Here is a 20965-nt window from a genome sequence, read left to right on the forward strand (position 1 = left end):
CTGGAAATCCCCTACTCCCCCTGAGGGCCTATAAAAACTGAGACCCCTTTCCCCTTGAGGTTGACTCCTCTACCCCTTTACTGGGATATGAGTCCTACCCAGAGCTCTGGCTTTCCCCGAGTAAAGCCTCATGTGGTTTGCATCAAGCTTGGTCTCTAGTGAGTTCTTGGGGGGTCTGTTATTGTCCTGAGGCCTGAGCGAGGGGCTCCTGTTGGAGTCTTTCAAGACCAGTCTAATCAATAAAGTTAATTCCAGGCCAACCAGGACTATATAGCTTGGACCACCCTCCTCGCCTCCCTCCTTCTTCCTGTATGTATGTATGTATGTATGTATGTATCTCCACTGAGTTCAGTTAGTTCTGTATATATAAACATGGGCTTGGGATCATCCACGGGGGAACCTACCAGTAGTCATACTTCAAAAGAAAAGTGAGGGGCTGGAGAGATGGCTCAGTGGTTAAGGGCACTGACTGCTCTTCCAGAAGTCCTGAGTTCAATTCCCAGCAACCACATGTTGGCTCACAACCATCTGTAATGGGATCCAGTGCCCCTCTTCTCTTCGGATTTGTCTGAACACAGCTACAGTGTATTCACATATATAAAAATAAATAAACATTTAAAAAATAAAAACAAACAAAACAAAACAAAAGTGAGTCTCCCTCCCACAAAGGCAACTGTCAGTAGCTCCACAGCTAATGGTGGGACCTCACAGCTCCTTCCTGTCTCAGGCTAGAGTCTCTCAGTGGCTTGATCTTGTGTTGGTAGTCACTGTTATAAGTTTTGTGTTCAACAAACACGCCATGTCCAGAGGACAGTGTTTCACAGCGTTCTTCCTCACCCCTGGCTCTCCTGTGGCATTCCTGGGCTGTCTTTCTTTTCACCCAGGCATGATCATGTATACCTAAAGTCCCAGCGCTCAGGAGGCTGAGCTTGAAGGTCACAAGCATAAGGACAACCTGAGCTACACAATTAAATGTTTGTCTTAAAAAGTAATAAAATTGCAAATGCTATTAGCAGTGTTAACAAAAGATTAAATGTCTATTTTGTAACTTGTCCTATTTTCACTCCACCTAAAGAATGTCTGGTTTATGGGTTTATCAGTTAAGAGCACTGGCTCTTCTTTCAGAGGTCCTGAGTTCAATTCCCAGCATGGTAGCTCACAATCCCATATAACTGTAATCCCATGGTATCCGATGTCCTCTTCTGGTGTGCAAATGTACATACAGACAAAATATCCATATATATATAAAGCACATAAATATTTTAATAAGAATGTCTGGCTCTTAATGTCAATAGACATAAACTTAAGAGAGAGGGAACACATTTATAATTGTGGTTTCTGGTAGAATAGCTTTATCAAATTACTGGACTGTAGAATTTAGGTATTACTCTGGTAAAAGTGTAAAAAATTTTTTTATGGAAGAGCTGAAATGGTGTTTACCTAACATTTGCCTAAAAGAAACAAGAAAGCACACAGAAAACAGTGCATGTCCTTAGGGTCAGTCCTCTGTTTTATATGTGTGCTCTTCTGAAAGTTCTTACTGGAGAATTTCCATGCACATTTGTTTTCCAAAGAAATCTGTGAACTTACAGTATGTTCTTGGGTAGGTATGGTTAGTACAATATGTTGGTTCCATCATGCCAGGGTAGGTTTTTAAAGGTTATATGAATTACATTTAGTATTTGAGATCTTAATAGATCTTAATTCATTCAGTCTTGGTCACTCAAGCTTGCAATCCCAGCTGCTTAGGAAGCTGAGGCAGGAGGATCAAATGTATTCTTAGCAACTTAGGAAGACACTATCTCAGAAGAGGCTGTGTGGCTGCCTGTGGTAGCACAGTGCTTACCTAGGACACAAGGGGCCAGCAGTTGACTCCCTAGAGCTGTAAAACAAGCAATATAGCACTAGAAAATCTGAAAGATGGGGCTGGAGAGATGACTTAGTGGTTAAAACTAAGTGTAAGTGGTTACACTCGTAACATAAAATAGATTTTTAAAAAAAGATTTTAAACCATGAAAGTTGTTGAAGCCACAGTGAGCGTGATCAGCAGCACTGTGGATTTGCTGAACGCTGCAGAGCGCCTGGGGATCAGCTGTATAGACAGTGTATAACAGGAACTATCTGTCTTGCTTTTCTGTTCTCCCCTACCCACCTTGCAGGAGGCCCTTTTCATCGCCCGATTCAGTCCTCCAAGTTGTGGCGTACAAGTGAACAAGCTCTGGTATAAGCCCGTGGAACAGTTCATCTTACCAGAGGTATGGCTGCAGGGAAGGCCAGTGTAGGCTCTATAGTGTGGAAGCAGCAGTACCAACAAAGCCTGCCCTAAATTTTCCAGTTACAGCAACAGAGTTTCACAGCCACACTTTTACAGAAGTATTGCCTGTTGCCATGGTTAACTTGAGAGCTCTGACTGTCTTAGTGACTACCATATTAGGTCTTAATGGACAATAGATCATTTGGGTAAGTTAGATGTTTTACTTATCTAAAGAAATTAAACAAAAACATGTTGGTTGTGATATTGCACACTTTTCATCCCAGCACTCTGGAGGCTGGCAGATCTTGTGAGTTAGAGGTCAGTCTGGTCTACAGAAAGAGTTCCAGGACAGCTAAAACAAGAAAAGAAGAAAAAAATAAGGCACAGATAGGATAATAGGCAGTATTTTCAAGTTAAATAAAACTTTAATAACACTTGTGATATCTGAGAACATTCTTGTCACCTCTGAGTTGCTCTACAGCATTCTTAAATTTTATATACTGGAGACCATTTTGGCTTGTCAGGTGCCCTAGTGGCATCACGAGGGTTTCCCCTGTGTAGTCAAGGACTGTGCAAGGCAGGTCTGAGCCAACCTGTTCATAGAGTCTACTTCTGAACTTAGTGCTTTGAACCACAGTAGGAGTTAGGGGCCTAGACAGCTGTGTGTGTCCTTGCAAACTATCTTGATTGTTATGCTGTCTGAAAGCTGAATTAAGATGTGAAAGCTAGAGACTCAGGAGCAACACCAGGCAGGCAGGCCTCCAAGGTAACCATTTCTTTTGTTTTATTTTCTTCTTAATGTGTTCTTATGTTTGGATTCAATTCTGAGCCAAGGTCACACAGGAAAGAAATATCCACCCTCTGAATGCGTTTCCGTGTCATCCCCCTGCCTCCCCCCCCCCCACTTGTTATCCTCCAGATTGACAGGCATGTAAATCCAATTTGGCAATATAATATGTGGGGAAAACTATGTGCGTGGATTCACAGACAGACAGGCAAACCAACCAACCAACCAACCAAACAAACAAACAGAAAAAGAAAAGCAGAAACAAACAAAGAAACAAAACCAAAGCCATGTGATCACATAGAGTTGTAACTGATTCCCGTTTTTATTGTTTGTTATACTATTTGGTTGGGGTAGAGGGGGTATCCTTCCTACATCCCCCTTGCATGAGCTAGAGGTTTCTTCTCCTCCTCCTCCTCCTCTTCCTCCTCCTCCTCCTCCTCCTCCTCCTCCTCCTCCTCCTCCTCCTTCTTCTTCTTCTTCTTCTTCTCTTTTAGTAGAGGCAGAGAGAGTAGAGAAGTAGAGGCTGGCCATGAGCACCTGGAGAGCAGAGGAAGGAAATGGGAAAGAGAAGCGCCCAAGAGGGCAAGAGAGAAAGAAGCAAGAGAGCAAGAGGGAAGTAAGAACAAGAGAGGAGCTAGAGGTTTATTAAGCTTACAGTCTGTGTTTTAGATTGACCCCAGGATGAAGGAAGAGAGAGAGAGAGAGAGAGAGAGAGAGAGAGAGAGAGAGAGAGAGAGAGAGAGAGAGAGAGAGAGAGAAAATAAAAGAAAGAAAAGAAAGAAAGAGAAAGAAAGATATTGTCTTATTGTCTTATTATCTCAGGGCAGTCCCAGACACTCAGTCCTTTAAGCCTCTGGTAAACTCTAAAGGGGTAAGTCGTACAAATCCATCAGTCCTTCGGGTTGTGCCTTGCTTTTGTTGTTGTTGTTTTGGTTTGGTTTGGAGTTTTTGTTTGTTTGTTTGTTTGTTTGCCTCTGCCTCCCAAGTGTTGGGATTAAAGGCTTGCACCACCACACCTGGCTGGTGTCAGAACAAGTAAATAAATAAATAAATAAATAAATAAAGAGGCCGGGCGTGGTGGCACACGGCTTTAATCCCAGCACTTAGGAGGCAGAGGCAAGCGGATTTCTGAGTTCGAGGCCAGCCTGGTCTACAAAGTGAGTTCCAGGACAGCCAGGGCTATACAGAGAAACCCTGTCTCGAAACCCCCCCCCCCCCGCCCCCCGCAAAAAAAAAGATGTGAAAGCTAGACCATCAACACTTCCCCTAGTAACCACCAGTTTCATGGTGGTATTCCTATTAGGGCAAGAGCAGAGTCACACGTTTTTATAGTGTGTTATTTACCTTTGGCATCACAAGTATTTGAAACAACATTGTGTGTCCTGGTTAGTTTTATGTCAGTTTGACATAAGCTAGAATCGTCAGAGAAGAGGGAGCCTCAATTGAAAAAATGCTTCTATAGGGACTATTGGCAAGTCTGTGGGGTACTTCCTTAGTACTTGAAGGGGGAGAGCTCAGCCCATTGTGGATACCATCGCTGGGCTAGTGGCCTTCTGTTCACTAAAAAAGCAGGCCGAGCAAGCCATGAGGAGCAAGCTAATAAGAGCACCCCTCCATGGCCTCTGCATCAGCGACTGCCTTCATGTTCCTGCTCTGTTTGAGTTCCTGGCCTGACTACATTTGATGAAGAACAGTGCTGTGGAAGTGTAAGCCAAATAAACTCTTCCCTCCACAACTTGCTTTGGTCATGGTGTTTCATCACAGCAATAGTAGCCCCAATTAAAACAATATGTTAATTCTGTATCAAAGGGATCTTGTGGAAGGTCCCTGCCCTCTCAGGCTGTCTCCTGTGAGGTAGAGTTACTGCACTAGGTAGTCCAGGGGGCTTTGTGGGGACTGACTTGTGGTTTTATACATGCAGACCACTTGAAATGTGCTGCAACCATCATTGTCTAGATGCAGAGCAGAGTCCCCTGTGAGCCAGTCGTCCACTTGCTAGACAGGACACCTCACAGTGTCTGAGGCTGGCTTGTGACACTGGGCTGTGGGTTCCACAATGACGAGGATTGGGGTTGAGAAGCTCTTGAGGGAGGAGTGGCTAGGGGTCGGGCCAGAAGGAGGAAAGCAGGCTTATAGTCTGTCCCCTCCTCTCAGTCACCCATAGAAACATTTCCTTGTGTGTAAAATGCATTACTTTCTTTCAAAGCGCTGGTGCTCTTGAGAAGTGCCGCATCATTGTGCGTCTGCATTTCTCTGTTTAGGACCTGGAGGGTGGGCAGGACATAGCTGTGGACATGCGAGCCACTCACACATGCTGACTCTAACCTTTTTGTAGGTTTGTAGTTTTTAAAAGTAAAAATTTAGATAGGGGCCAGGGGTGCCAATAGTTGGAGGATCTTTGTTGATTTGTTTGTTGTTTTTGTCAAATAATAATTAATTTTTTGATTAGTTAATTTTTTAAAAAAGTAACAGAAGACCTGCCTATACCAGCAAGAGCAAATGAGTACTGTTCTGTCTACCTTACATTTTACAACTAAAATAATTTTATAAATTCTTTGAAAATATTTTGATTCATTCACTCAAATTCATTCAGGATCCACCATTACCTTCTTAGCACCCAAATTCTAGTCCCCCTTTTAAATTTTTCTGAATAAATCAGAGGATCCAGTTTGTGTAGTCTATATCCAGAACATGTTCACTGGCCCTCGACCTGCCAGTGGCCTCACCTTTAAGGAGATCACTGATTCTCCCTCCTACAGAAGCCACGTCAACTGTCCATACTTGGAAGTTGTTTGATTGTTTTTGTTGTTGTTTTGAGACAGGGTCTCACTGTTTAGCACTAGCTACCCAGGAACCTACAGTGTAGACTGAGGTAGGCTGGCTCCCGTCTCACGTTCTGCCTGCCTCTGCAGGCTTGAGTGCCTGGTCTGGAAGGAACTTTTAAAACTGGCATCCCTAAAAGCCTTACTTCCTTTTAATCTTCAAGGTAAAGATACTAGGTATTTTATTACTTTTGAAAATACTGAGAAATTAGAATTACTTATTAATGTGGGATGATTTTCATGTATTTTCTAAAAGGCTATAATAGATGCATATTCGCTTTATAAAAGAACAATCAACCTCTAGAACTCTAGACATTAAGTTCATACCATGTGCAGCTCTTTCTTTGTTGAAATCTGTCTTGTATACATGGTTTGTTTTATTTTTTGTTTTTCCCTACATCAAATCTAATGGAACCTAGTGGAGGTGGTGATTGTGTCTTACCAGAGAAGTGAGGGTAACCCTTTGTGCAATGCTTCTGTGAGGAGAAGTAGCCGATCTCACGTCATTACTGTCAAGCCATCCTTACACAGTAGATCGCTGGAGTGACATCAGCACAGCCTGTCACGTTGTGTTCGTCAGCACAGCCTGTCACATTGTGTTCTTTTGTACAGTGTTCATCCTGGGGTCTGCCCACTGAGCAGTAAACCTCCAACAGAGCCACGTTAAGTGAAAACTACTTTGTGTTTAAAGTAGTACTTTCTCTAATTGTATATTTTTCTTAATAAGCACTTGGAATCTAAAGCTGTTTTAGTAGAAAGCATACTTGTCATGCAGCTGAGTCACTAGGCACACTACTGTGAGTTGGATGGACACTTATGCTTGCTTTGTTTTGAAAAGTGAGTCTCGAGTCATTTCTCTGGTTCACAGGCAGTTGATATTGTTCACATGCTTTAGCTAGTTCCTATGTTATGGATTAGAAGTAATAGATAAAATAATTATCGTGTGGAGGGGCTTAATAGTAACTTTTACTATTTTGTGAGATAATTTGTAATTCATTTTCCTAGCCTATAACCATGATTTTCATGGTCTTCAAACAGAGTTGCCAGTAATTGTTTTGGATTAGAAGTTTCCTGGTTGTATGAAACCTATAATAGAAAATCGAAGGGTGTGTGTGGGATGTAGCAGTTAGCTGTGATTTGGGTGGGGATGGGAAGAGTGCTGCAGCCCCACCTCATACGGCTTCAGAGGTCATCCAGGTCTTTTGCACCAGTAGACGTCTATGGAGATGATCTGGCCCAGTTAGTTATACACTAAATGGAGTTGGGTGCCAGGAAGCTACTGGGAAAGAGCAAGTCAGATGCCAAGTGTCACTTGAACTGGGGACAGAGAATGATGTACTGTGTTTCCGTACCTTCTCTGTAGGCCTAAGGTGACATTTTTACAGGTATCTGTCCTTCGGTGTGGCTCCACATCAACTGATTTGACCCTTGGCCACCTGTTTTGCTTTACTTAGCAAGTTCAGGCCATTTCATTCATTCCTGCCCAGATGTCCTTAGGGAGTTCCAGATGTGCTAGCTGATCCTGGGCATTCAGGAGGTGTTGCCTTCTTCCCAACCTTTTTCATTGCCTGTGCTTTCAGGCTTACACCACCTAAACCAGAATCATGGGATTTGTCTTCAGATCTTAGACCTAAGTCCCGTCCATTCTTACTTGTCCAAGGTGTCCTCACATCTTCCACATTTTACTGATGTTAGAAAAGAAAGTACAGGAGATGGGTGCATGAAAAAAAACATGATTTGGAATAGTACTTGATTTGGGCATTGAATTTGATCATAGCAATAGAAAATTGAGAATTTTGAAGTGATATTTCATCCAGGAGAGATGTGAGCAGGCACTTTATAACAGAATCTCTTTCTTCTTCATCTTGTTACATTGCCACTTAGATTTTGTGAGGTTGCCAGTGCAGATTGTTGGAGGTTATCAAGCTCACTACTTAAACGTTACTCTTAAGACTTGGAACGTGATTTCTTACGTAGAAGAGGAATTATAGTTCAACCTCTAGATAGTTCCTCGGGAACCTTTGTTGTTTGCTCTTACCACAACAGCTAGTTGTTCTCTCCTACCAGCCTTGGCCACCCTGCTGACAACCTCCAGTCTTCCCCACTTCTAAGCAAAGGATGGGGTGGTCAGAGAACCATCTACCTACCTTAGACCTTACTTTCTTCAGCCTGGTTTTACAGCCTGTGAAATGCTTATGATTCTGAAGGTGTTGTGTTGTTGATTCCCACTTTTCTGACCTTAACTACTTCAAGATTTGTCTGATTTTGTGGTAATCTAAAATTCCTTCTGAATAATATCTACCTCAATTTCTTCCAAAATGGAATTTTTTTCACTAGTGATTCTATGGCCAACGTTGGTAGTATTTAAAGATAATAGCTATACTGCTTCCATTTCTGATATTCAGTGTATAATGAACCATGGCATGGCAAGTGTTAGTCACATATAAAGATCTATCACATTAGCTAGCACCTTTTACTTTTTCCTAAGTTTTATAGAAGAGAGAGTCCAATGAAATTGGCATTCTCGTCTTTTGCTAATGACCTTAAAGTAATAAAAATAACTATTCAAGGGCAATTTCAGTGTGTTCCAAAATAAACACATAAACATACCTTTGCCCAGTAATTTCACCTCTGAGAATTTATCTTAAATAAAGTATTGGGCAAAAGAGACATTTATAACAAAACATCCCTATGTTACAGTAGCCATTTGATTTCTATCAAGTGTCTGTCAGCAGACAACAGCTGTAAATCAAGTAGCATGTTACACCCACATTAGAAAGAATAGCATTAACAGTTGTAGCAGCATTTGGAAATTGACACAGTAGAACAGCCAGGCAGTGTCTGTAAACACCATAGCCCTGTTGTGATGGAGTTTTAGATATACTGTCGTGCTAACAATACAGGGTTCAAGTTGTGGCTTAAAATTTTAACTGATGTGTTTTGGGACAGGAGAGATGACTTTTTTTTTTTAAAGTTTCATGTAGATACTTTCTTAAAACCAAAGTGACAGGAATATATAATTGATTCACTATCATTTTCCCCCAAAAGAGCTTTGAAGGTACAATCGTGTGGGAAAGCCAAGATCTCCATGGCCTCGTGTCCAGAAACCTGCACAGAGTGACAGTGAATGATGGAGGGGGTGTTCTCAGAGTCCTTGCAGTAAGTTGCGCTTTGTTTGCCTTGGTTAGAAACATTAACTGCTCTATATGGATTAGAATTTCCTCTTCTCCCAGGCAGTTTCAGGCAGGGCTTTCAAGTATACACACCAGTAAGTGTTCCTGAGTCCTTGCAGTGAAGGTACACGGCTTGAGTTGTGTGTTCCTGTAACTCCAGTATTAATAATGGAATTTTGACTTAAGGTTGATACATTTTAAGGTATGATATCTTATTCCTCAACATTTTAGTGAGCATTTTTTAGAAATATTTGTTAATGGTTTAGTATAGTAGTTTAGACCTGTGTTCTCAGCACTCAAGGAGGCTGAAGCAGCAGAATTACCCTGAATTTGAGACCAGCTAGGTACAGAGTAAGAAAGGAAGAAAAGAAACATTTCTTCCATAGTTGGCTGTTTTACCTTGATAGCAAAATGTTAAAATACTATTTACCAAAATATTAAGCTGAGCACAATGTCCTATGCCTGTGTTCCCAGTTCCTTATCAAGCTAAAGCTGAAAGATTACTTTAGCCCAGAGTTCAGGGCTGTGATGCTGTCTTTTTAAAGAGAGTGAAAGAGAATGCTTGCTTTTGTTTAATTTTGAACAACTCCTAGAGTTTCTGAATCATATTTGCCATTTAGCCAGATTTTTCTCAGGTACATTTTTCAAATGTAGCATGGTGATGGCGTAGACAGACTTAGTAAGCAAGAGGCAGGCTGTGTTGCTGGTTCAGACAACGTTGCCATCCTCGTTGGTAGTTAGTATAACGAGCAGGAAGACACTGGCATTTAAGTGCAGAAGTTTAATAATGTCTTGAATATTAGTGCCCCTAACATGAAATCATTCCTGGTCATGATTTGAGTGTCATGTCATTTATTATTTATTCAGAAAGCATTTCTTTTGCACACCCACTGAAAGGCAGGCACAGTTATTCCATCACAGGCCCATGGTTCAGGGAGGAAATAAGTCAGGGGCTTACAAGATGCCTTAGGCCAGGCGTGGTGGCACAAGCCTTTAGTCCCAGCACTTAATCTCAGCACTCGGGAGGCACAGGCGGGTGGATTTCTGAGTTCGAGGCCAGCCTGGTCTACAAAGTGAGTTCCAGGACAGCCAGGGCTATACAGAGAAACTCTGTCTAAAAAAAAAAAGAGAAGAGAAAAAAACCCAAGATGCCTTAGAAGGTAAAGGCGTATGATGCTGAGCCTGATGACCTAAACTCAGTGAGAACGCCCATGTACATACATATACATAAATAAACGTAATTTTAAAATGTTTACAACAAAAGCAACTATTTGTTAAACACATGGACCCACAAAGTCACATAATTATAGTCTTAGCCTTGTAGATCATGAACAGTATTTTACCCATTATTTATTTAAGATAGAGGAGTATTATAGAATGGAATCATAACTTTTTCTTTTATTATTTTTAGGATAGGTGCCTTTAAGTTACCATGCCACCTTCTATTTGTAAAATTTAAAAAATATCTAGGGTACACCAAAAAAGGATCCTTAATGTTGGAGTTTGTTATACTTAGGAAATAAGTTTCCTTCTGAGTCGAAGACTAAGTTCAAATATAAAGACTAATGACCTGCTATGGAGGAGAGATAGTTGTGGAGGGTCAGAGACAGCTTAAAAATTCAGCCTACTGAAGATGGAAAGGGGACTTGGAAACCCCTGAGCAGGAGATATTTCACCAAGTCTGTTCCCTGCCAGTAAGTGATGATATCAGGAATATTTAAAGTTAGGCTGTGACCTTTGAGAAAAATTAATAAACAAGAATCCTAGTTAGCTGTTTAACTGTCAGTTTGGTACAGCCTAGAGTCACCTGAGAAAGTCTGTGGCCTGTGGGTATGTCTGTTGGGACTGTCTTGATTGTTAATTGATAAAGTAGGCCACTGCACTGTGGGTGGCTCTGTTTTCTGCACAAGTGGCCCTGGGCTGTATAAAGAAGCCAGCTAAGCATGGCTGTGAGTGAGCTGTCTAGCAGCACTCCTCCCTAGTGTCTGCTGTGTTCCCTTAGCTGTGACTGGGTTTCCGGGTTAGAGAGAACGCTGCATGCAGTAGTTAGCAAGGCTTGCCTCTAAGTACAAGCCTCAGTTCCTGCCATGACTTTGAACGATGGGTGTGACCTGGACCTGTAAACAGTTTTCTCATGAAAGGTGCTCTTAGTTAGAGTGCTTATCCCAACAACATAAATCAAACCAGAGCACAATGAGTACTAGAGTATTGTTAAGTTCTAAACAAGCCAAAACCAAGTAGAAAGTACTGGCAGTTTAAAAAAGAAAGCATACCACAATTATGGAACTAGAGTTGAAATTCACAACATTCCACCACAAACTGTACATAAAATTGCTCTCTGGTGGCCTTAACATGGTGTGTCCCCTCTGACAGAAGGAGTCTGTGTAGGAAATGCTGTGAGCATGCTGATGACTGCTTTGGACAGTTAGCCTCAGCCCCATCGGCTGGAGGAGAGCTCTGGAAGGCAGCCATATTGAAGCACGAGCTAGAGAAGGCAGGAGTCGATAGGTGGGGTAACTTGTGAGGAGGTAACTGAGGCAGGCGCCTCTAAGAGCAGGACTGGTGGCACAGTTAAGTCCTAGTCTTGAGCAGCAGTAGGGAGTTAGTGTTGGGGACAGATGATGATTTAAAGAAGCTTTTCTCTGCATGGCCCCAGAATTCTCAAGCACACTAAGATCTTAGCAAATTCATGAGAATTTTCATGGGGGGCGGGAGGGAGGTGGGTTTTTTAAATGTTTTTAAAGTGATAGGATTAGATTTAAATTAAATTGGTTTTGTACTCTTGTTTTTGTGAATTTAAGAACATTTATTTAAGTTGGAATTCTAAGCACTGGGCTAGAGTCATCCTGATGCTTTACCTCCGCGGCAGAAGAGCTGGAAGGGTGACTTGGTGGTTCAGAGCACAGGCTGCTCATCTTCACTATCTCTCTATTGTGTGATAAGACAAGACCAAGGCATCTTATAAATAAAAGTGGTTAATTTGGGGCTTGCAGTTCCAGGTGGTTTGACTTCAGGACCATCATGGTATGGAGCCTGGCGGCAGGCAGGCAAACTTGGTGCTGAAATAGTAGTTAATAGTAGTTGACCCTCTTCTGACCTCCTGTGGCACTGCACTGCATGCAGGTGGTGACCATATGTGCATACAAAATAGCTATGTACATAAAGGAAAAAAAATTTTAAAGAAAATGCATGGCATCAGTATCTGCTGTAGGGCAGGCACCTTGGGGCATCTGCTGGTTCAGCTCTGCCTTTGTAACACATTCTCTGTTAGTCAGGAAATGCCTGAACACTTCCGTTTTCATTCCTTTCAGGCTGGGGAAGGGGCACTGCCTCATGAATTCATGGAAGGTGTGGAGGGAGTTGCGGGTGGCTTTATCTACACTGTTCAGGGTAAGTTGGCCAATGTAGTTAACCTTGTTTTATAATTTAACTGTGAAAGGTCATCTTGTCATGTTAAAAGTTCCTTATTGTGCTAGGTACAACAACATAAACCTGAAATGCTGATAGTTAAGAGACTGTAGGAAGATTATGACTTCAAAGCCATTCTGAGCTGTGTGGCAGCACCCTGTCTCCAAAACAAAGCCAAAAAAAGCTTACTTTTCAAATCAATGCATTCTTTTATGCAAGTAAAGCATAGTTGGACTCTTTCTGTTTGTTCTAGTTTTGCTATTTACCAACATAAGAAACTGTGTTGCAGAGAAATACCCATGTAAGATCACATGTGATATCACATCCCAAGTAGGCTTCCCTGAGCTGTAGCTCTACCTGTAGATCCTAACGGATGTGTGCTCCAGTGGCTTTCTTGGGGAAGGAATTCTGGTAACATTTTCAAGTTCTGGGTTCTGAGTGTGCAGTAGTATTTCTCTTCAATAGTCAGTTTTTCCTTTTCAGAAGGTGATGCACTATTAAGAAGCCTTTATTCTCGGCCCCAGAGACTTGCAGATCACATACAGGATCTGCAGGTGGAAGATGCCTTACTGCAGGAGGAAAGCAGTGTCCATGACGACATTGTCTTCGTGGATGTTGTGGATACTTACCGGAATGTTCCTGCAAAATTACTGAACTTCTATAGATGGTAGGTTGTACATATGTGGGGTAGGTTTATGAAACATCATCAAGCCACTGAGATTTCAAAATTTAAAAGACTTATCACCTGAAATGCAGTCTGTTACATCCTGGATCTTTAAAAAAATTAATTTTAAGGTTTTAAAAAATATTTTATAAGATATAGATTCTACTTCATAAAATAAAAACTTTATGTTTTTATTTCTATGTTTTAATTATTCAAATGTAAATGTCTGTTATGTAAGCATGAGTGCCTTGGGCCGCCAAAAGAAGGCATTAGATCCTCTGGAACTAGGGTTACATACAGTTGTAAGCTGCCCTACTTGAGTACCAGGATAGTTCTAACTGCTGAGCCAACTCTCCAGCACCTGGCTCCTTTGGAAGACATCTTTGAACATGCTGTGTCTTTCTTATTTAGATAAACAGATCCACAGTGTGAATGGTATTAAGGGATCAAAACGAACAAATCAAAATTAATTCCCTTGGATTCATTCCTACATACTTCAGGTGTCTCAGCCTAGCACTGGATGAATTCACTGAGTCTGGAAATGGTCCCTTTTTAGTTTTATTCCTACCTATCTACCCCAATTCCCTAATTATGTTCACACTAAGTTACTAGTCTGAATTCTTCTCAATTAAATATCCACCTTCCATTTCCAGTCTGGAAATGGTCCCTTTTTAGTTTTATTCCTACTTATCTACCCCAATTCCCTAATTATGTTCACACTAAGTTACTAGTCTGAATTCTTCTCAATTAAATATCCACCTTCCATTTCCAGTCTCTACTCCATGGGCTTCCGGATCCCTTGCATTTGGATAGATGCAGCGAGTGGGCACATGAGTTTTGTCCAGCTGCACAGGAGCTGAGGCAGAAGGCTCCTAGAACATGAAGGCTAGCTTTCACAGGGCAAGGCTCTGAAAGACAACCCTCCTTGTCTGTTTTACAAACTCTAGTAGTTGCTCAGTGAGATGAACTCTCCTAACTTCCTGGAGCCTCCAGTAGTTCTCCTAGCTTGGCTGTATTCTATGTCTGTGACAATAATGTTATTTTACCAATCATAGTTGGTAGTTGCTTGTGGCTGTGCTGACTTTCCGAGGAACAGCTTTCTCTCTCACATGGCTGAAGTACTAACTCCCTGGAGTATGTGTGACTAGGATTTCACATTTTTTTCCTTATCTTTGGAAACCTTATTTATTGGAAAGACTATCATATCTCTTTCTTCACTTCCCTTCTTGGGTGGGAAGTTCACAAGGGCACGTGTACAAGGGATATGTTTTCTTGGAGTCATACTCTGTAGATGGTCCGGTTAGTTTGCTGAAGGTAACATTATCTAACTGGGACTAGTTATTATTTTGGTAGAAGGCAGTTGAGTCTGAAATACCAGGACTGTATTTAGACAGCAATAGGAGCCTATCCCGAGCAGGTGGTTGTGGTGCATCTAAAATCCCAGCACTCAGAATTCCCAGTGTAGATGCCACTGTGAGGAGTTTGAGGAATGGGAAGTCAGGACTTAAGATTGGGGTGAGGGGGGGCACTAGCATTTCTAACAGAGATCTTTCCCAGGGAACCTTCAGTTTTCCTCCTCCTGCTCCTTACCTACCTCTCCCATTGTTTTTTGCCTCCCTTCTCTTTACTGTTGTCAAACCTCAGCAGAGCTGTTTTTAGATCTGCCTCCTCATAGCCCACATTACCACTTACCATCTGTTTTTCAGCATGCTTTGTGTAGGAAACCCTGGGGACACAAAAGAGGACTAGTGTAGGAGGGCACTAGTGGCACCAGCCACGTTTTAAATCAGTGTTTAATTATTTGACCTTATTTACTCAGCAGAGTCACCCACCAGTGATCTAAGCATCTTTGAAAACAAAAGCGTATTTCTGATTGGCAAATACTACGTTTCTGTTATACTGTTAAAAATAAACGACTAAGTTTGGTGGTGTGCACTTTTATTCTCATTTCTACAGAGGCAGAGGCAGGTGGATTTTATAAGTTTGAGGCCAGCTTGGTCTATATAGTTGGCTGATCCCCTTACAAATATGTACTTACAAACAGATGTGTTGTGCAGGGACTGACAGTCAGGGAACCTAGTTTTGCCTTGTTTGATGTCATCAAGAAAACTAGAGAAATGAAGTTCTTACAGAGGGTTGGTTGTTTATAATAATTGAAATGCTGGAAATTGGTTCCAAAGACAAATATGTTTGCACCTTATAAATCATGTTTTAACCCATAATATATTCAGTTTTTTTTTTTTTTACAAAGAAGCTTTGCGACCGTCTGTCTCACTTAGTATTTTGACTAACCTAGAATTCAGAGCTCTCGGATCTGCTTCCCACCACACCTGGCCCGTTTCATAACACATCACATTCAGTGTTCTAAGTGAGAGTTTCAGGTCTGATACCTGTCCCATGATGAGCTTTGTAACCAGGCACACGTGGGGCAGGGTACAGGTGACAGGTAGGCCTGGTAGCTGATGTGGAGAATGACTGGGAAGCCCTTGTTAGCATGCATATTCTAAGGTGGCCGTGGTGGCGCACGCCTTTAATCCCAGCACTTGGGAGGCAGAGGCAGGCAGATTTCTGAGTTCGAGGCCAGCCTGGTCTACAAAGTGAGTTCCAGGACAGCCAGAGAAACCCTGTTACGAAACAAACAAACAAACAAACAAACAAAAAAAAATGCATATTCTACTTCAGTCAGACTTTTCTGTTCATTCTTCTGTGATTCCAGTTGATGAAGTGAGGACCAAGTGCAGTCGATGGCCACAGTAATGGTGTTCTGTGTGTAGGGTAAGACACTGAAGGTGCACAGCTGTACAGGTGTAGTGTTGTGCCCTTCCATAGCTGCACGGACTTGCATATTTCTTTTTCTGTCAACAGGACTGTGGAATCCACCAGCTTCGATTTGCTGCTCAAGACAGATGACGACTGTTATATAGACTTAGAAGCTGTGTTTAATAGAATTGCTCAGAAGAATCTAGATGGGCCTAATTTTTGGTGGGGAAAGTAAGTGAAACATGGACCGCCAATACCTGATTAAGTGTGATTAATTTAGAATGAAATATGGAAGTTACTTTTACATAGATAAAGTTAAGAAAATTATTGATTATACTCTTCTGGGTTAATATGTTATCACTGTAATCTGAGGGAATTTTGTTTATTTTATTGAAAAATCTCAGGTTTATTAACCAGGAGTCAAAGATGTGGCTTTTGTTTTAGAAGCACACGGTCTCCTGCAACTGTTGTATCCTCTTTGCTTAGTTTGGTTTGGTTTCGGTTAGAATCATGTCTGACACATTTCCTCAGCCATTGCCTCTGCTGCTCAGGACCAGTGCCGGGTTGATGATTTGGTGGGTTTGGTTTCAGTTAAGTATGTCCTGAAACACAGGGTGGGCTTCTCTTAGTTTCCATTCAGAAACTGAGAGCTTATCTAATCTGTATAAACTACCATTGGGTAAATAATTCCTTTCCTTAGGCAGCAAGAATCTTTTTCCTGCTTCATCTCCTTGGTAGTGATGGAAGGCAGCTAGTAGAAGGATATGGCCAGCCATTACAGAGAAGCCACCATTGTAACGTCTCAGTTTCAGGTTGAATTGGGCAGTGGACAGAACCGGAAAATGGCAGGAGCTGGAATACCCGAGCCCGGCTTACCCTGCCTTTGCATGTGGGTCAGGGTATGTGATCTCCAAGGATATCGTTGACTGGCTGGCAGGCAACTCCAGAAGGTTAAAGACCTATCAGGTAACAAGGTCACTCATACAGTCCAGTGTCCTGAGATGTCCCTGAAGCAGAGCCAGCTTACCATGGCTGTCCTTTCTCTGTAGGAGTTACTCCCTAAAGATCAGGGACATTTACCTGACACTTCTCAGACTCTAGCCATGATAACTATTCTAATATTTTCTTTGAGCCTGCTTTCACTGTTTTTAATCTTTGTTTGGAAATGTATTCTGTGGAGGAATGTAAACATTTCTGTTCATAAAGAAGTGCTTTCTTTCTCCTGGCTTGGTTATAGAGTCAGGGACCAAGTATGTATGCCCAGTGTGTTGATGTAAGGTATGTGAGGAAAGGGCTTGATTGCTGTGTGCTTCCTGTCTCCCATCTCTGGCTCATCGTTACACATCTGGGTTGGCTAACTCTACATATCACTTTTTGTTACAAAAACATTAAGAAGTTGGCATTTGCTCCTGAGTAGGGTGAAGATGTCAGCATGGGCATTTGGATGGCAGCCATAGGACCTAAAAGACACCAGGTAAGCAGGTCTGGGATGCTGACCTCTGGGCTCTTGTAGGTGTGCAAGTGAACATCCAACCCTTGGCACCGGGGATAAAAGGCTTCTGGTGTCCCAGCTATGATTTTTAAATTGTGACCTCTCAACTTTTCTGACAGCAGACTTTACCTAGAATTTTATTTCTAAGGACCTAGTGGTGTGGAGGCAGGATGTGTGTGCAAAGACTAAAATGGAAGGTAGGAAAACGGGCTGGAAGGAACAAGATTTTTGCCTCATTTGTTGTATTCATTTCTTGATTCTTAACCTTCTTCTCTGGCTGTAGAAGGTACAGAAAACAGGACACGCACGCAGTGTCTGCCATTCAGAGCCACACGTCCACACTCACTCAGCAGGACCAGAATAAGCTCGAGTCCTGCTGCTACATCATACTCCGCCTTCTCAGCAAATCAGAGTCTTGTGACCTATAGTTTCTATAGGCTGTGTGTGGAGCTTGTTGTTATGTGAAGATCCTTACTGTGACCCCACTTAAATCGTCATACATAGGATATTTATTTTGTTTTGCCCTATGGGGCACTGTCATTTCTAAATAATTTACATTGCCTTCTGGAGCTGAAGAGCCTCTTGGACAGAGGGCTTTGTTCTCTTCCATGTACACAAGGCATAGTGCCCACTCTGCTGCCACTGGTGAGTCCCTCATTCTAGGCGTGCTTTTGAGAGACAGGGATCAGCAGCCTGTGTTCATCAGAAGCATGGTTTTAAAAGATTTTTAGATTTTTACTCAGGATCTGTGTTCTGAGATTCAATGTGTTTCTTCATATACATGTTCTGTTATTCCGTTGAGCAGTATAATACTTGGGACTTGCGTCAGGCATCTTGGACATGCCTGCTCTTACAGCATAGTGATGGGAGGAACTCAGCTTCACTCTCACAGCATTTGATACTTATTCAGATTTGGGTAGAGTACATTTAGGTGTCCTTCCTATCTATCTATCTATCTATCTATCTATCTATCTATCTATCTATCTATCTATCTCTCCTTCCTTCCTTCCTTCCTTCCTTCCTTCCTTCCTTCCTTCCTTCCTTCCTTCCTTCCTGATTCTGTCTTGTATTTCGTATTTGTTTCTCAACAGGACAGCCTGTGGCTGTGTGAGAAAACCTGTGAGACAGGAATGCTGTCTTCTCCTCAGTACTCACCAGAAGAGCTGAGCAAACTCTGGGAACTGAAGGAGCTGTGTGGGGATCCTTGTCAGTGTGAAGCAAAAGTACGATGATCCCCAAACCCCAGGGTCTGTAAGTGCAAGGAAAGCCGTGGCTGGTATACCGTGAGCTGTAAGCAGTAGGGTATTACTAGTGTTTGCACAGATCGTAATCAATCAACTCATACGGTATCATAAGTTTTTATTTATAAATTTAAAGATTATTTATACCAAATTATTTTACAAAAAATATTGCTAACTTTTGATCACTTATACTAATTAGCAACTCATTACCATTTTTGGTTAAATGGCCAAATTCAGAAAATAACTCCATTTGAATCTCCAGCAGGGTTACAAAAAAGCTCTACAAAACTTAATTAGGCCAGAAAGAAACTACAAAGATGCTGTGTGGCACAGGGGCCACATATACCAAAGTCTGGGTTGCTGGAAATACCAGTTTGTGGATCTCTGATACAACCTGACCTTGAAAAGGAAATGTAAACTAAAGTTTGGTATCTTACTTTTAAAGATGTTTATCTACATACATATCATGTTTTCTTTTACTGTTTAAGTAAATCCTGAATGTCTTAGCTTGGTACTGAGACACACGCTCGCTAAACTGTTTTTGTGAGTAGAGTCAAAGTAAACACCTCAGGGTTCAGTGTCACAGGGAGGTGTAGGGGAAGGCACTACTCTGCCTTGCCTGATATGTTTACCTAAGCTTGCACAGGAGGTGGTGAGACGTGCGAGACAGGCTCAGTGTACGCATAGCATAGAGAAAGTATGTTACAGGTCTGAAGATGTGGTTCCTCAGCTTAAAGGACATTTCTCAGAATGACCAACCAAATCACTGTAGTGAACTTTTTAAAAGTTAAGTAGCCCACAGCAGATGTTAACTGTGCTCAGATTTAGACTACTGTTTCTACTCCATGTTTACATCTTCACATAGTGAATGCAGTAAGGTGTGAAAACAGAAAGGGCAGAGAAATCAATAGTAATCAAAGCCTTTATTATTCTATTAATATACAACCAAATGGTCTTTTCCCAACAAAACATAACATCATTTGTGAGGGCAAAGGTTTTGTTTCTGGTGTATACATTCCAGTCGTTAAACTCTTACGGTTGGACTGTTACCATCGCACTAGTAGGCAATCTCCATTTTCCACAGAATAAAACTGTAATGGCTGTAGGTCATTTTCTAGTTCAATTTCTCTGCCCGGCATCTAAAATTAAAATCAAGTAGGGAGCAGTAAGACCGATCTGATGGTGCATGCTATCCATGCCACCCTCCAAGGGCAGGTGAGGTGTGAAGTCAAAGGCTGCCTCCATTTAGAGCCTGTTATGTATGGCTCACAGTACTGTAGAGGACTAAGCTTAGCTTTGTGTTTTTGCTTAGCAACTTACCTTGGAACTTTCGTAGGACAACAGAAGTTCTGACACAGGAACTTTGAGAAGACGTGACAACAGTCCCTTTACCTTTTGAACTGTCATGGAGTCTGTCAAAGAAAAGAAACTTTTAAGTGACAACTACATGTAGAAACAGCTCAGGAGAGGCAGCCATTGATGGAAGGCTTGAGTCATTCTACCAGGTGATCTTTTAACAAAGTGGGAAATGGAGCCAGTGTTTGACCCAAGAGGTCTTGACAGTGAGGTGCCATACCATTTCAGTAGCATTTACTATTTCTTCCTCAATCGGAATAACCAGAAATAATTATCTCACCGAAGAGGACACAATCTAGGCCTTTGTGATAACTTCCTAAGGGGTTGCTGAAGTTCCCTGGAGTGGGGGCCTTGCGGGGCCCCTCCCAGCACGAGCATCCAGTCACCATCAGGATGTGCACACATGACCACTAGGTGTGGGAAAGGAACTCTGAAGAACAAATGCGCTGGTCCGTCAAGAACACACTAGGAATTTCTTTCCAAAGACAGGTTGTGGTATATATGGATATTTTGATTAAGAATATTAGTTTCTCTGAAGCTTTAGCTGAAAGTACAGCAATAGTGTGGTGTCCCACAATTATCACAATGTAGTCAATTATTTTTCTATAAATTGTTTTTATAAATGCTGTGTTTTTATGCAACTTGTGATAATAAATATTCTCTATTTTAGAATAAACTAGCCTTTTCCTATTTTTGACTCACTTCAACAGCTGTAGTACCCTGAATGTGCCTAACCAAATTCACTGTGTCTGGAGAGAATGGATTGGAGCCCATACTGAATGAGGAGGGAAAGGGAGGGGGCAAAGCAGGTTGAGTGCCAGCATGGCTCTGCTTCCCTAGTATGGCCGAACATGACTACTCCACACTCCAGCAGTGTGGTTCCTGCTGTGCTTCACCTCCTCAAGCCATGGACAGCATAAACCTTCCTTACGCTACCTGAGTATTTTTTCAGAGCAACAAGAAAAAAGTTAATACACATTGTTAATTTGTCATTATATATTACATACC

General features: G+C 41.9%; 2 protein-coding genes across 16 annotated transcripts in view; one reads left to right on the top strand and one right to left on the bottom strand.

Moving 5' to 3' along the window:
• B3galnt2 (UDP-GalNAc:betaGlcNAc beta 1,3-galactosaminyltransferase, polypeptide 2) overlaps positions 1-20662 on the top strand; it is a 44630-nt gene extending 23968 nt beyond the window's left edge. The window contains exons 5-13 of one of the 6 annotated variants that reach the window (NM_001362405.1): positions 2160-2255; positions 8912-9022; positions 12348-12426; positions 12928-13111; positions 15974-16099; positions 16675-16834; positions 17286-17342; positions 18452-18611; positions 19914-20662. In NM_001362405.1, coding sequence (NP_001349334.1) covers positions 2160-2255; positions 8912-9022; positions 12348-12426; positions 12928-13111; positions 15974-16099; positions 16675-16834; positions 17286-17342; positions 18452-18592 — 954 coding nt within the window. In that variant the 3' untranslated portion in view covers positions 18593-18611; positions 19914-20662. Of the gene's footprint in view, positions 1-2159; positions 2256-8911; positions 9023-12347; positions 12427-12927; positions 13112-15973; positions 16100-16674; positions 16835-17285; positions 17343-18451 lie in introns of all 6 variants that reach the window. The other 5 variants (NM_001362404.1, XR_873137.2, NR_155555.1 and 2 more) reach the window with 5 other exon arrangements.
• Tbce (tubulin-specific chaperone E) overlaps positions 19506-20965 on the bottom strand; it is a 41704-nt gene continuing 40244 nt past the window's right edge. For 8 of the 10 annotated variants that reach the window (XR_003950480.1, XR_003950481.1, XR_873135.3 and 5 more), the window contains 2 exons: positions 19922-20013; positions 19506-19740 (listed from right to left, as the gene is read on the bottom strand). Coding sequence is in view for 4 of the 10 variants with exons in the window: in XM_006516773.4 (XP_006516836.1) it covers positions 19648-19740; positions 19922-20013 (185 nt within the window). In the remaining 6 variants the exon portion in view is untranslated. The remainder of the gene's footprint in view (positions 19741-19921; positions 20014-20965) is intronic. The other 2 variants (NR_130788.1, NM_178337.3) reach the window with 1 other exon arrangement.

Source organism: Mus musculus, chromosome 13 (genome assembly GCF_000001635.26).
Source record: "Mus musculus strain C57BL/6J chromosome 13, GRCm38.p6 C57BL/6J".
In the NCBI taxonomy this organism is placed as follows: Eukaryota; Metazoa; Chordata; class Mammalia; order Rodentia; family Muridae; genus Mus; species Mus musculus.